General features: G+C 53.8%; 1 protein-coding gene across 3 annotated transcripts; it reads left to right on the forward strand.

The window, feature by feature from the left end:
- The first annotated feature begins 1,190 nt into the window (after nt 1–1,190).
- HTR3A (5-hydroxytryptamine receptor 3A) lies at nt 1,191–14,289 on the forward strand. 3 transcript variants are annotated; one of them, XM_068988754.1, is made up of 10 exons: nt 1,191–1,260; nt 1,481–1,488; nt 3,547–3,690; nt 5,066–5,110; nt 6,222–6,331; nt 7,733–7,902; nt 10,790–10,950; nt 11,254–11,464; nt 11,567–11,788; nt 13,991–14,289. In XM_068988754.1, exons 1-10 carry the CDS (start codon nt 1,191–1,193, stop codon nt 14,287–14,289), a joined length of 1,440 nt encoding a protein of 479 aa, XP_068844855.1. The 3 variants fall into 3 exon arrangements, with proteins under 3 accessions (XP_068844855.1, XP_068844853.1, XP_068844854.1); XM_068988752.1 differs by having other exon boundaries at nt 11,254–11,788; XM_068988753.1 differs by lacking the exon at nt 1,481–1,488 and having other exon boundaries at nt 3,524–3,690.
- Nucleotides 14,290–14,773: the final 484 nt, after the last annotated feature.

The following is a 14,773-nucleotide window of genomic DNA, read 5'->3' on the forward strand; positions in this document are numbered from 1 at the left end:
ATTCCTCCTCCTCCTCCTTTTTTTCTTGTCCTCTTTTTGTCCCCCTCCTTCTTGCCTTTTAATTCTATTTTCCTCTTCCTTCTGTTTCCTACAAATTTTCCCATCTTTTCCTTTTCTCCTTCCTTTTCCCTCTTCTTCTCCAGGTCTTTTCTACAGTTTTACCTTCTGCTTCTTTTCATCTTCCTCTTGCCGTGTTTTCCCTCCTGCTTCGGCGCTGCCCCTTGTAGAATAAGTTTGGTGTTTGATGCTCCTACCGTCCGGCTCTGTCTCCAGGGGGCTCCTGGCTCAGTGGAAGGCATGGGCCCCCAGGCCACATAGGCCAGGACTTGGAGCAAGAAACAGGGAAGTGGGGGGGGGGGTGTGCCTCACGGATTCATATAGGGAGCCCCAAGGACACAGAATGGGACATTTAGGGGCAATGGTTAGGTGTGTCTGGGGAGCAGTTAAATGTGTATTTGCTCTTTACTGATGATGCGCAGTCACCTGTTTAGCTGGGGACATGGTGTCACCTGTGGAGGAAGAGCATGGTCCTCCTGCTTCTCCTGCTTCAACCCATTCTGCCCCAGTTCAATGCTGCTGCTGCTAAGTCACTTCAGTCCTGTCCGACTCTGTGCGACCCTATGGACTGTAGCCCACCAGGCTTCTCTGTCCATGGGATTTCCCAGGCAAGAATACTGGAGTGGGTTGCCATGCTCTCCTCCAGGGGATCTTCTGGACTCAGGGATCGAACCCCGGTCTCATGCATTGTAGGTGGATTCTTTACAGTTGAGCCACCAGAAATGCCCCGGCTCAATGCATGCGAGGGGTATAAGTGAAGGCAGCAGCCCAGAGTACCTTTCAACAGGCAGGCTGCCCCCTTGCTCCAGGGGCTCCTGCAGCCCTCTGTCCCTGAGTTACTCCTTGGGGAACTTGGCCAGGCCACCTGGCTGAACGGGAGGACTAAGCTCCATTGGCCCCGTGACATCGGCCTGGCCGGCTTCCTCCCCTTCCCTCCCCCGCCCTGAAACCTGATCCAGCGGAAGGATTGATTGCAGGAAAACTTGGCGGCTTCCCAGCCCTGGTGGCCAGGGGCAGCAAGGCTGCAGCCTCAGGAGGTGCGGGAGGCTGGCTGATATGAGGCTGGTGGAGCACAGTGGGCAGGCTGGTCCTCCGGAGCGCTCACCCTGAAGGCTGCTCCGAGAGAAGCGACTATGCTGCCCTGGGTGCCACGGGCGCTGCTCGGCTTGCTTCTGCCCACGCTGCTGGCACCACAAGGAGAAGGTAAGGAGACGGCGGGACAGCACGTAGCACCTGGGCGGCAGCGGACAGAGGTGAAGCAGGGGATGCTTAGCGACTCCAAAATTTGAAGGAAGGAGGGTTTTGGAGCAGGTGAGGCAACAGGAAAGTCAGGGACCTTACTGCATGTGGGCAAGAGGGGATTTCCACGCCCCGGGGATACAGCTAGAAAGTTGGGCGTCTGGAGCGAAGAGTGAGAGCAGAGCTCGCAGAGTGGGGCGTGGCACAGCCTGCTGTGTGGGAAATGCTTAGCGGGCTCCTCTCCTCCTTGCTCGGCCCCCAGACTCATCGAAGGGCAGCTGTAAGGGAAGTTGGAGCTCTCTTGATCCCCTCTCTCTTGTTATAAACGGGAATGCTGCGGTCCAGGGTGGGTAGATTTTACCCAGGGTCACACAGGTCTGCAGCAGTAGAGACCAGGACAGATGTCATCTTCCCGGACTTCTCTGCTTTCATTGCACAAGCTCTCTGGGCCTTGGTTGTCTAGAAAATTTCCTTCCAGGGCTCAGCTCAGATAGCACCAAACTTCTCTCTGCATTCCCTCACCCATCCCTTCCTGCCTCGTGGGGATACGAGGAGTTTTAGCCACAAAAGAATCCATTTCTTTTGTTGCAGACAATATTCATCCACCACCTCCACCCCTCGTGGGAAGGTTTTCTCTCCAGCCAGAGCTCTTTGAAGCAGGGCGGGCACAGTCAGGATGTACTTAAATGCACAGCATTGAGGGGCTTAGGGGCACGATGGTTTTCCTCGTGTCGTTGGGGGTAGCTCAGTGGGACGAGCAGGCCCGGGCTGTGAGTTAAGACTGTGGTCTGGGGCCTCTCTGGTTGAGGGGGAGCTCTGTCTCTCCCAGCACTGGTCCTTGGCCCTGAGGTCTGAGGCGCCCAGTCTGGTCAGAATCCCAGACGATAAGACCTGGGCTGTTGCTGGTGCAGTGAAGACACACAGGGACCTGGGTCTGAATCCCAGCTCCCTTCCCTGCAGGGCACAGTACTCACCTGTCTGAGCCTTGGGCATCTTTATCTGTAATGTGGACTCTGGTAACAGCCAGCCCAGGGGGCTGATACTGAAATGAACGATATGCTCATTGGTATTATTCCCAAAAGGGATGCTCAGTAAACATCCTCTCATCTTCGTCTCTCTCTCTCTGTTGTTGTTTTTCTGAAAGTTTATTGGGGAGCGGGGGAGGGGCAGGGGAAGGGCAGGAAAGGGAACCTGCAGGACGGATTTGCTGTAGGGATTGCACACACGGTAGATGAGGTGGGAGAAGAGGCAGCTCTGTCCAGGGAAAGCCCAGCCTGCAGGGCCCTGGGCTGTGAAAGGCCCTGCCCCCCCCAGTTGTGCCCTGTGTCCTCCAGGGTGCCCCTCCTCACCCTATCTTTCCCCTTTGTGTTTCTGGCATCTTTCAGGAAACGCTCTTACTGTTTCCCAGAGGGACAGCTGAGGCGCTCCTGTGAAATCCCCACAGAGCGGGGCGAGGGCCTAGGTGTGGGGTTTCACCATTTTATCCTTGCAGGCCTCTGGCTCTGGGAGCAGCTTGGTTTCTACTGACTTCCTCCAGACCCCACACCAGCCCTCTTCCCAACCCCATCAAACTAGCCCAGAGAGCTAGACTAAGGAGGCCCGGCGAGGACTCCTCGGGAGTTTGCATGAGCGTGGAGATGGGGAGGGCTCTCCCTGGGGTGGGCTTTGCAGGTCAGAGAGGGAATGTCCACTTTCACTGGGTGCCCACCCTTCTCTCCTCGTCAGCTGAGGGCTGGGGTCCTGGGGACCGTGAGCTGTGCAGACGCTGAGCTCTGACCTCCGCGGAGGCTGACACTTTGCAGACCGCTGGGCTTAGAATCTGTGCACTTGGGGCCACACTCTCTAGGCTCTCCTGCCAAGGCCAGCTTCCCTCGGCTCCCAGAGCCCCTCGTCCAGGCCCCAGAGGCCTACCTCCTCTGGGCGGGCAGCGACTCTCTCAACCCTTCTCATCCTTGGCTGACCTGAGACTTCCCCTGCCTCGTGCCACCTGCTCTCACAGCCCAGCTTCCTTTCTCATATAAACGGGGGCTGGGGCTACCCTTTTGAATACCTTTGTGTTTTGGCAGGAACCTCTGTAGGCAAAAAATGCTCTGGAGATGAGAATTTCAGTCTGTGGGGGTATCTGGGAGTTCTGGGAGGTGGGATTAAGTGGGGACACATTTACTAGCTTTGAAACCAGGGCCAGAGATCTGGGGCAGACTCAGGCTGTGCTGTCTGTCCTTCCCAGCCAAGCACAGGGGGGACCCCCAGCCCCCCAACGCCTCCAGGCCGGCTCTGCTGCGGCTGTCAGATCACCTGCTGGGCAACTACAAGAAGGGCGTGCGGCCCGTGCGGGACTGGAGGACACCGACCACCGTGTCCATCGATGTCATTGTCTATGCCATCCTCAGCGTGGTGAGCGCCCGGCCCCACTGCCCTGCTCCAGGATGGACCTTCTGAGTGGGAGACCATGTGAGACCCAGTCCATGGCGGGCTTCTGGGTGCCCATAGCCCCTGAGCCCTGATACCACAGCTCAGGATGCTCCCCAAACTGAAAACTGGGGTCACCTGCATGGCTGCCTCTCCCACACCCTACGCTCCCTACGGTTGTGCATACGTGTGGCTCTTCACACATTGCACCTCCCGGGGTGAGCTGGGTGAGGGTGCAGACCATCCTTTTCACCTCTACACCCTCACTGTCTACACACGTCCCTGGTACATGGCGGGTGTTACTAAATCGTGGTTGAAGAGTTACTCATAAATAAAGCAATTAATCAATTGCTGAAGTGGGGAGGGGTGCACTGCCCAGCAGAGGGGGTTGGATGCTGGGCTGAGATAAGAAGAAGGCAACTGCAAAGATGCGAGTCCTGCGCTGGGGTCGGGTGGGCAGAACTGACTTCTCTGGGCATCTCTACTAGAGTCAGCAGGCTGTTTCAGGAAGGGAGATTGGGAATTGGATGGAAGGGAGGGAGAGTGATGAATTTTTCATTTTATGTGGGTCTGTACCTTTCGACTTCATGCTAAGGTAGGAAATAGGTGTAGATACATACATACAGATATAACTGTACAGATATACACATATATGATGTTTAGTCGCTAAGTCGTGGCCGACTCTGCAACCCTATGGACCACAGCACTCCGGGCTTCCCTGTCCTTCACCACCTCTCAGAGTTTGCTCAAACTCATGTCCATTGAGTCGGTGATGCCATCCAACCGTCTCATCTTCTGTCATGCCCTTCTGCCCTCAGTCTTTCCCAACATCGAGGTCTTTTCCAATAAGTCAGCTATTTGCATCCGGTGGCCAAAGTATTGGAGTTTCAGCTTCAGCATCAGTCCTTCTAGTGAATATTTAGGGTTGATTTCCTTTAAGAGTGACTTCTTTGATCTCCGTGCAGTCCAAGGGACTCTCAGAAGTCTTCTCCAGCATCACAATCCAAAAGCCTCGATTCTTTGGCACTCAGCCTTCTTTAGGGTTGTTATTATGTCTTCTATTAATCTTTTATTATGTTATTATTTATGTTTATGTGAAATATACACAACAGAATAGAAGATACTAGAAGACATATATGTGTGAACACACACATATGTTAAAAAAGAAATCCTTGAACTTCTTCCTAGGTGTCTCCTAGTAAAAGGCCGATTTTTTCCCAGCTGGCCCCTTTCCCCACCCCATTTCCTCATTCTCAAGGGATCAGGCACACAGAGCAGCAGCTCCTACTGGGGATGGCGTGTGCGAGGTGGGCTCCCAGCCCACAGGGCCGCCTTTGCTGAGCTCCCATTCCTTCCACAGGATGAGAAGAATCAGGTCCTGACCACCTACATCTGGTATCGGCAGGTGAGCCAACCAGCCCCTCCCCCACCCCCATTTCCTGGGACTGGGGGGCGGGCAACCCTTCCTGAGGGCACTCCTCTGTCTCAGGGGAGCTGGGAGTCTCAGAGGTCTTGGGCAAGGGAAGGAAGGGAAGAAAGGGGAGAGGAGAGGAGGGGAGACGCATGCTCATGAGATCTGGGGTCTCCTGGATCTGGGCCCCTCTAACCTCAGGACTGGGAATGGGAGGCGGCTTAAAGATCAAGCAGAGGAGAAATCCCCCAACCTCCCCTCTGGTTTCCAAGGTTTTTCACAGCATCTCTAACAAGTGTTTGTCCCGCTTCTGCTGATCAAACACCTCGGTGACTGGCAGCTCAGAAGGCAGCCACTTCGCTTTCAAACAGCTCTAATTGCTAGAAAGTTCTTCCCTCTATTAAAGCCAAATTGGATGATGCCCAAACTGGGTGACTGAAACAGGATGATCCCATCACTTGGTCTTCCTATCCCCAGCCATTTCCCCGCTCCTCCAGCTTCTGATGGGCGCCGCCCAGGCAAGGTGCAAGGAGGGCTCAGAGGCAAAGGACCGACACGGTGGCATTTACATTTTAGACCAGTCATTCTGGCAAGATAGTGGGGAAGGCATTGATCAAAGTTAAGCAATAGCCATGTCTTACCCTGTGAGGTGCACACCATTACCCCTGTCTATGTGTGTGCACATCAAGACCCAAGAAGGGATTTGTCTAAGAGAAAATGACAACCCACTCCAGTATTCTTGCCTGGAGAACCCCATGGACAGGAGTATGGTTGGTTACAGTCCATAGGGTTGCAAGGAGTCGGACATGACTGAAGTGACTTAGCACACGTACGTCAGTTGATGGCTAGGTGGTTTATAACATTAGAAACGACTGGATACCTTCCCCAGGGAGAGGCTGCATCTGTCTGTGTTGTATATATTCGCATGTAGGGATGTGTGAGTGCAGAGGGGAAGGGATTCTTGGGTACCACTGAGTAACCTGGGTGCCACTGACACCCAGATTCTCCCAAGAAGATGCCCCCCACCCTGTTGCTTGGGCTCTGAGCGGTGAAGTTGGCCCATGATGGACTGGGTCACCCGTGATCGTTCCTGCTCCTCCCCTAGTACTGGACCGATGAGTTTCTCCAGTGGAACCCGGAGGACTTTGACAACATCACCAAACTGTCCATCCCCACAGACAGCATCTGGGTCCCAGACATCCTTATCAATGAGTTGTGAGTACTGTCATCGGAGGCTTGGCAGCCAGAGGCGTGGGGGCTGGGGACAGCAGGGGGGCAGGAGACAAGATCACTGCTGTTGCATTTGAGATGCTCCACCAGACCTGCAGAAATGGAGGTGAAGTTGCACGGGGCCCTCATTCCCCTTTATCTTTTTCTCCCTTTCTTTTCTTTTAAAAACTCCCCTTTTTCTATGTCTGATGCTGAAACTTAGTTCTTCTCCTTAACCCAAGGATCCCTTTCCAGGGAGAAAGGAGGCCAGTGAAAGAATCCGCATTGTCATAATAGTCTAGTGAGGAGCAGTGTTTTTAAAAGGGGCAGGAATATTTCTGAAAGGAATAAAGTGCCAGCGATGGCTGGCAGAGGAGACTTGGGGCCAGGAGACACTCAAACTTTCAAGCCACACATGTGCCTGAGTGGGCACAGATTGCACCCAGGGATGAAGTGGGTCCCACCAGTCTTTATTCCCAGCAGCCAACATTCCTTCTCCCCATCCTTCAGGCTCCACCTCCTGGGCTTCTGAATCCAAGGGCTAGGAAGATAGCTGGGGAGATAGGTGGAAGGAGAAGGTGGCGGGGGCCAGTTGTCCTCCACCCAGTACCCACTGCATCGCCCATGTCCAGGGGGTGACGCTCACAATTCAGGGAGGCAGCTGACTGAGAGCCTCACTCCCTGCAGAGCTGAGGCTGGAGGGACTGAGGATCTCCAGTTTCAGGCTGGATCTCCATTTTCAACACTGAAGTAGCCTTGGCTTTGACTTCTTGTCTCTCAGCCTGACGCCACAGAAGGCCACGGACTCAGGACCCCAGGCTTAGCTCCAGGGCTCCGTTGGGGGAGCTTGGCCTGGGGTCTGCCCAAAGAGAGTGGGATGAGCTCTTACAGGACTTCGTTACTGGCCCTAATTCTTCTCAATGATTTCTCCAGTTCTGTCTCCACCCCCCACCCCTGGAAATGATTGTTTTCATTTCAGGGATTCCTAGGGATGGAACCCAAGGGTCTGCTCTGCCACCAAGCCTGCCTGTTGCCACCAGGCTGTCGATCCTGGGAGCTGAGCTCTGCCTAGCCCGGGTGGGCAGCACATGGGGGACATGTAGGTGTTCTCCTTATGCCCCGGGGCTTTGGGGTCCATAGACTCCTGGCTTGCATTTTGTGGCTAGGTTGCCAGGAGAATAAAGGAGAAATGCTCTTTAACTGCTTGAAAAGTGGCCTTGGCGATGGCAGGTAAGGAGGCCTAAGATAAGAAGCTTGGACACGCCGAGGCCAGACAAAACTGCAGGGTTGTCCTGTTGTCTGGACCCTCTCTGCATCTCTTCCCCTGCCGAACTGCTCAGAGACCTTCTGACATCCAGGGCTTGACCTGCTTCTTGAGCCCCAAACCCACCCCTCTTCCCTGGCCAGTGTGGACGTGGGGAAGTCTCCAAACATCCCGTATGTCTATGTCCGGCATCACGGCGAAGTCCAGAACTACAAGCCCCTCCAGGTGATGACCGCCTGTACCCTGGACATCTACAACTTCCCCTTCGACGTACAGAACTGCTCGCTGACCTTCACTAGCTGGCTGCACACCAGTGAGTCCAGGGGCTTTGGGAGGTGGGAGAACAGGTCGGGGCCCAGGGATGCCTGCATGAGGAGCACCCCTGGGGATGCAGTCTCCCTTCTCCAGTTCGCTCACCTCTTATTTGTTCACGTTGCTCAGCCTCTGTTTCCCCATCCTCTAAATGGCACTGACTATGTTGCCGTCTTCACCTCCCTCAGCTGTCCTAAGGATGGAATGAGACGATGTAAACTGAGGGCAAGATGCTCGGTCAGGGATGATGCTTTTCCCAAGTCACAAGTAGGATCTGGCAGGAAGTGCCTTTCAAATGATGCTTTTCCCAAGTCACAAGTAGGATCTGCAGGAAGTGCCTTTCAAATCTACCCACTTCTTCACTGATGGACCCCCCGCCCCGCCCGCCCCAGTGCCAGCTACCCTCATCTCCCGCCCAGGTTACTGCAGTAGCGCTCCTAGCAGTCGGTCCCCATTCATCCTCACCCCCTCCAGTCCCCACCCCCACACCAATTCATGCTCCTCGCAGCAGCCAGAGAGATCTTATGCAAACGCAAATCTGGGGACTTCCCTGGCAGTCCAGTGGTTAAAGCCCAGAGCTTCCAATGCAGGGAACTCAGGTTCCATCCCTTGTTGGGGAAGTAATATCCCATGTGTGTGCCCCCCCCCCCCCATCTTTTTAACTGAAAAGTCATGCAGATCTGATCATGTCTCTATCTACGTAAAACTCTCAGTGTTTCTCCAGCACTCCTGAGACATGATCCAGTCCTCTGCGCACAGACACCACTCCGGCTTCCCCTGCTACTCAGTGCCCAGCCCAGCTGCCTGCCTTCCCGGCCCCAGCACCCCTTGTTTTTTCCCTTACTCACATGCTGCTGCTTCTCCTGGGACACCTTGCCCCTCCCTCTCCTTTTCTCCTTCTGGTGCCACTCCTGCCCTCTGGCACCTGTGGCAGGACTAGGGATGGTTCCCCGACTAGGGATGGAACTCATGGCCCCTGCATTGGAAGCGTGGTGTTGTAACCACTGGACCTCCAGTGAAGTCCCTCAGTGAAAGAAAGTGAAAGTGTAGTCACTCAGTCGAGTCCGACTCTTTGCAACCCCATGAACTGCAGCCCACCAGGCTCCTCTGTCCATGGAATTCTCCAGGCAAGAGTCCTGGAGTGGGGAACCATTCCCTGCTGTCCATTCCTTTCTCCAGAGGATCTGCCCAGTCCAGGGATTGAACCCAGGTCTCCTGCATTACAGGTAGATTCTTTACCATCTGAACCACAGAGAACCCCAAAGTCCCTCCACACAACTTCTAATCATAGTGTCCATGTCAGTTACTCAGTATACCCCCATCTGTCCCCCAAACAAGGCACCTCCATCACCCAATGTTATAGGCTCCTGCTTTCTCTCTACTTCTGTTCATTTGTAAAGACTTATTTCAACGTCTACTCCTCCACCAGATGGAAACTTAGGGCAGGGACAGGATTTCTGGCCATGATTAGCTCCCCAGGGCAGTGCCTAGCACAAAGGAAGATGCTTGGCAAACTTCCACTGAGTGGACGCACGCTAGGTGCCTTCAAGGCCTAGTGAAGTGAGCATCTCTCTACTGCATAAAGGCACCCTCCAGTGCTATCCTGATTTTATTAATTGTAAATGACAAACATAATACGTAACTCCCTTGAACAAAAGTCATAATTGCAAATAATCTTTGACTTTTGACCTCTATACTCAATCCCAAACTCTTACCAACAACTCCCTACACCGAGACTTAATTTTTATCAGTATCATGATATACATAGATATACTGATATATATTTTATATAATATGTTCTTCCAGATCCTTCTTCAGCCTTTGAATACATACACATACATACACATCTATGGAAAGTGTACAGACATTGTTTTATGGATTTTTATTTTACATAAATGTAAAATATTTTGTGTTCCAATATATGCTTGTACCTGAGTCTTTTTACTTAACAACCAGTCTGGGGCATTTTTCCAGGTAGTGCAGGTTTAGCTCTTCCTCATCAATGTTGACTGCTGTAGAAGAGCTCATGGTTTGGACTGCATAAACTTTATTAAGCATTTCCCTGATTGGTGGGAATTTAGGTCGTTTGCAGTATTTTGCTGCAACGGATATTGCTGTCTTCTGCTGCGCATGTATATCTGTTTCGCTAGTATAGATGCGGAGCGGTGTAACTGCTATTCTGTAAGGGAGGATTTTGCTTATTTTCCTGATTCACCTTTAAAGACAGGCAGCTCAGGGACTTCTCTGGTGGGCCAGTGGCTAAGACTTCACGCTCCCAAAGCAGGAGGCCTGGGTTCGATCCCTGATCAGGGAACTAGATCCTGCATGCCACAGCCATATGTAAGCTCTCTCACATGCCAAAACAAAGACATGGCGTAGCTGCATAAATAAATATGAAGGCAGGCAGCTCTATCGAGGCAAAGATGAGGAAAGCTGCCTCTTGCTCATTGCCTACGTGAGAAAGTCTAACAGGTCACCTAGAGGAGTGCTTAAAGGTATGAGTGTGTGTGTGTGTGTGTGTGTGTGTGTGAGAGAGAGAGAGAGAGAGAGAGAGAGAGAGAGGGAGAGAGAGAGAGAGAGAGAGAGAGAGAGGGAGACAGAGAGAGGGAGAGGGAGACAGAGACAGAAAGAGGAGAAGGCATTCTAATAAATAGTTTGCCTGGCTGTTTGCATTTTGCTGTGTCTCCATCCAAGACCCGTCCCCTCTGTACAGTCCCACTGCACAGACAGGTACAGGGTGCACTATGACCTCATCTTACAGCCAAGAAACAGGCTGAAGATTACGAGCTGGAGACTTGAGCCATGCCATGTGGGTGCTGCCCCACCCTGACAGGGCCTGGCATGCCCCTGGCCTGGGCTCCAAAGCTGCCCTGTTTCTCCTGTCTCAGTCCAGGACATCAACATCTCCCTGTGGCGCCTGCCTGAAAAGGTGAAGTTCGACAGGAGCGTCTTCATGAACCAGGGCGAGTGGGAGCTGCTGGGGGTGCTGACCCAGTTTCAGGAGTTCAGCATAGAGAGCAGTGACAGCTACGCAGAGATGAAGTTCTATGTGAGTGGGGCACACCCCGGCATACTTCAGGAGGCATATGGGGAAAAACCTCCATGGCCCTTTCCCAACTCCAGGGTGCCCTGCAGCCTCAACAAAGTGGTTGGGGAAACACAGCTGCCTTGTCTCTTAACTTGCCCTGAACAGCCAGGAGCTTTGATCCAGAGACACTATCTGGGGTTTGTCTATATCTTTCAGCAGTCCAGGCTGAACGCTCCATGAAGCAAGAGGATCTGGGGTGGGGAGGGGGTTCCTGGGCCCAGATCCTGTCTGCCCCGACTCGCCTGAGCTCCTCTCTCGATCCAGGTGGTCATCCGCCGACGGCCCCTCTTCTATGCGGTCAGCCTGCTTCTGCCCAGTATCTTCCTCATGGTCGTGGACATCGTGGGCTTCTACCTGCCTCCGGACAGCGGTGAGAGAGTCTCCTTCAAGATCACACTCCTCCTGGGGTACTCGGTCTTCCTGATCATCGTGTCCGACACGCTGCCCGCCACGGCCATCGGCACGCCGCTCATCGGTAAGGCCGGCTCCTGGGGGAGGGCTCCCCGGGGCCGAGGAGCCCGCGCCTCTCCTACCTCCCGTCTGCGTCCCCCGCCCCGCCCCCTCCCGGGGCACATAGGTGTCTACTTCGTCGTGTGCATGGCCCTCCTGGTGATCAGCTTGGCCGAGACGATCCTCATCGTGCGGCTGGTACACAAACAGGACCTGCAGCAGCCAGTGCCCGCCTGGCTGCGCCACCTGGTTCTTGAGAGAGTCACCCTGCTCCTCTGCCTAGGGGAGCAGTCGACGGCCCGGAGGCCCGCAGCCACCTCCCAAGCCACCAAGACCGATGACTGCTCAGGTGAGACAGGAATGGGAGAGTCCCACGTGGAGGGGAACTTCTGACCTGGAGGCAGGGACTTGGCTGTGGGGGAGGCTCTGGAGGGGTCACCAGGCCAGAGAGCCTGGGCAGGGCTGTGAACTGGGTACCGTCCTGCACAGAGAACTCATGGCAGACTTCAGCCAAAGGCATCAATCAAACCCCTTCCTCACTTTGTATTCACTCATCAGCCTGGGCGGAGAAGGCACTAGTGACCCACTCCAGTACTCTTGCATGGAAAGTCCCATGGATGGAGGAGCCTGGTGGGCTGCAGTCCATGGAGTCGCTAAGAGTCAGACACAATTGAGCGACTTCACTTTCACTTTTCACTTTCACACATTGGAGAAGGAAATGGCAACCCACTCCAGTGTTCTTGCCTGGAGAACCCCAGGGACAGGGGAGCCTGGTGGGCTGCCGTCTATGGGGTTGCACAGAGTCGGACACGACTGACGCGACTTAACAGCAGCAGCAGCAGCAGCCTGGGTGGAGGGGAAGAGGGTTTAGGAGTCCCAGAGACTGAGCGTGTCATGACTTAAGACCTCTGGGCTGAGGGTGACCTCGCCTGAGATGGATCCCAAAGGAGGTCAAGTGGATGCCCCCAGGCACTTATAGGGCTTTCCTGGTGGCTCAGCAGTGAAGAATCTACCTGCAATGCAGGAAATGCGAGTCTGATCCCTGGGTCGGGAAGACTCTCTGGAGAAGGACATGGGAACCCACTCCAGTATTCTTACCTGGCATAGTCCATGGGGCCTGCAGAGGAGGCTGGTGGGCTACAGTCCCTCGGGTACCAAAAGAGTTGGACATGACTTAGCAACTAAACAGTGACAACAGCAGGCACTCGTGGGACAACTACCCTCCTGTAGTTCAACACTGCAGCCTGGTTCCTAACGCCCTCTCATTAGAATCAGCCAAAGACCTGGCCCTTTAGCATTTCAAACACCTGTGAGGCAGAGAGACAGGGCACAGAGGGATCCTAAGTTCCTCATGCTTCTGTCGGTGGTGGTGGTAGTGATTGGTTTGTTGATTTCTTGAGCACTTTACCAGGTGTGTGCAAAGCATTTTCTGTGCATTATCACAGGTCATTCTCACGGTGACCCAATAGGATCCTCATTTCCATTTTTCAAATGAGGGAACAGAAGCCTAGAGAGGCCAAACAGCTTGCCCTAAGTCACAGAGCCAGGACCTGGCGAAGGCATGATTTGAACACAGGCTCATCTGATTCCAAGCTGGTATTTTAAACCCTCCACCTTTCTCCCCTCCTTTGAGTCCTCCTCCTGGCTGGGGCCTGGCCTTTTGTAGAAGATGTTTGGTTAACCTAAGACCATCTCATCATGAGCTCGTGCAATAAACTAATGCCTAATCCTACTGCTCGCCTGGTGAAGGCAGTGATCTGAAGGTGTATTTTCTGGTCCAGAAGGATTCAAAGTCATGGAGAGGAGTGCAGGGAGGTGATATGATGTAGTGGACAAAGCAGTGGATTTGGAGTCCGGATACCTGGACCTCGGTGGCCTCACCGATAAATGATGCTCTCGCTGTGTCACTGCAGGCTAGTCACTTAACCTCTCTGAGCTTTCACATCTTCATGTGAAGAGTGTGGTTAGTAATCACTCTAAGTCTGCCTCTCCATGGGGCTGCCAGGAGGTTCACTCAGTCGTGTCTGACTCTTTGGTGACCCCATGGATTGTAGCCTATCAGGTTCCTCCGTCCATGGGATTTTCCAGGCAAGAGTGCTGGAGTGGATTGCCATTTCCTTCTCCAAGGGATCTTCCTGACCCAGGAATTGAACCCGGGTCTCCCGCATTGCAGGCAGATGCTTTACCATCTGAGCCACCAGGGAGGCTCTCAAATGATATAACGGATATCAAATGGCTGGGGAAATCCCTTGGGTTAAAAAAAAAAATGCGTGCAAGAAGGATAAACATTAAATTCACGGTCTTGCTGACCTGGGGAGGGATGAAGGATGTGACTAAGGAAGAAGGATATACAGTGATCTTCAACTGCATCGGCTTTCTTTATTTGCTTAAGTTGGACGGTGGGTACCCAAAGATGTAAGTTACTCTCCGTACTCTTTAGGTCTGGAATCATACGCTGTAAAAATGTCTGAGGCCTTAGAAGTGTAAAGGCCAGTGTTCACACGAGCCTGCTGGGCCTCCCTCCTTTGCCAATGCTCTGTCCTTCTTCTAGACATGGGAAACCACTGCAGCCATCTGGGGGGACCCCGGGACTTGGAGAAGACCCCGAGGGGCAGAGGCAGCCCTCCCCCGCCGCCTCGGGAGGCCTCCCTGGCGGTGCGCGGGCTGCTGCAGGAGCTAACCTCCATCCGGCACTTCCTGGAAAAGCGGGAGGGGAGCCGAGAGGTGGCCCGGGACTGGCTGCGTGTGGGCTCCGTGCTGGACCGGCTGCTCTTCCGCATCTACCTGCTGGCGGTGCTGGCCTACAGCGTCACCCTGGTCACACTCTGGTCCATTTGGCAGTATTCCTGAGTGGGTCCAGCCCAGCGCCCGGCCACGGGGGGAGTGGGCGGTGATGGCGCTTGTTAGGATGGGAATGGGGGAATTTCAGGGCCGAGGGGCACCAGTGATGTTCTCAAAGCACATATACAGTTCCTGCCTGTTTCCAGTGCCAATGCATCTCAGCAGTCCCAAACCAGGGCCTTCACTCTCCCTCCCCCAAACTTGGTGTTTAAGATTCTTCCATGCTCATCCACTCCCCTACAGGCCCATTATAGCTTTAAAACACACTCTTGGATCAGAAGAAACACACACATGGCCTGACTTCACTCTGTCTAAAACATCAAGCCTCAGTTTCCCCACAGGCATTTCCCTGAACTGGCAATTTGGAATTCTGCTCACCCCCTCAGCCTTGTTTTGAGGTGGAAGGTAAGCCAGCTCTCTGCCACCTGGGCCTCACTACTCTGCATTAGATTCATCCAGCCCTAAGGTCTCCCTGCTCACCAGTGGCCACTTC

Source organism: Capricornis sumatraensis, chromosome 16 (genome assembly GCF_032405125.1).
Source record: "Capricornis sumatraensis isolate serow.1 chromosome 16, serow.2, whole genome shotgun sequence".
NCBI lineage: Eukaryota > Metazoa > Chordata > Mammalia > Artiodactyla > Bovidae > Capricornis > Capricornis sumatraensis.

Coding starts and splice junctions, on each gene's coding strand:
- HTR3A (XM_068988752.1), top strand. CDS start 1,191: ATGCTGCCCTGGGTGCCACGGGCGCTGCTCGGCTTGCTTCTGCCCACG. Junction 6,332..7,732: donor GACATCCTTATCAATGAGTT/GTGAGTACTGTC, acceptor TTCCCTGGCCAG/TGTGGACGTGGGGAAGTCTC. Junction 7,903..10,789: donor CACTAGCTGGCTGCACACCA/GTGAGTCCAGGG, acceptor CTCCTGTCTCAG/TCCAGGACATCAACATCTCC.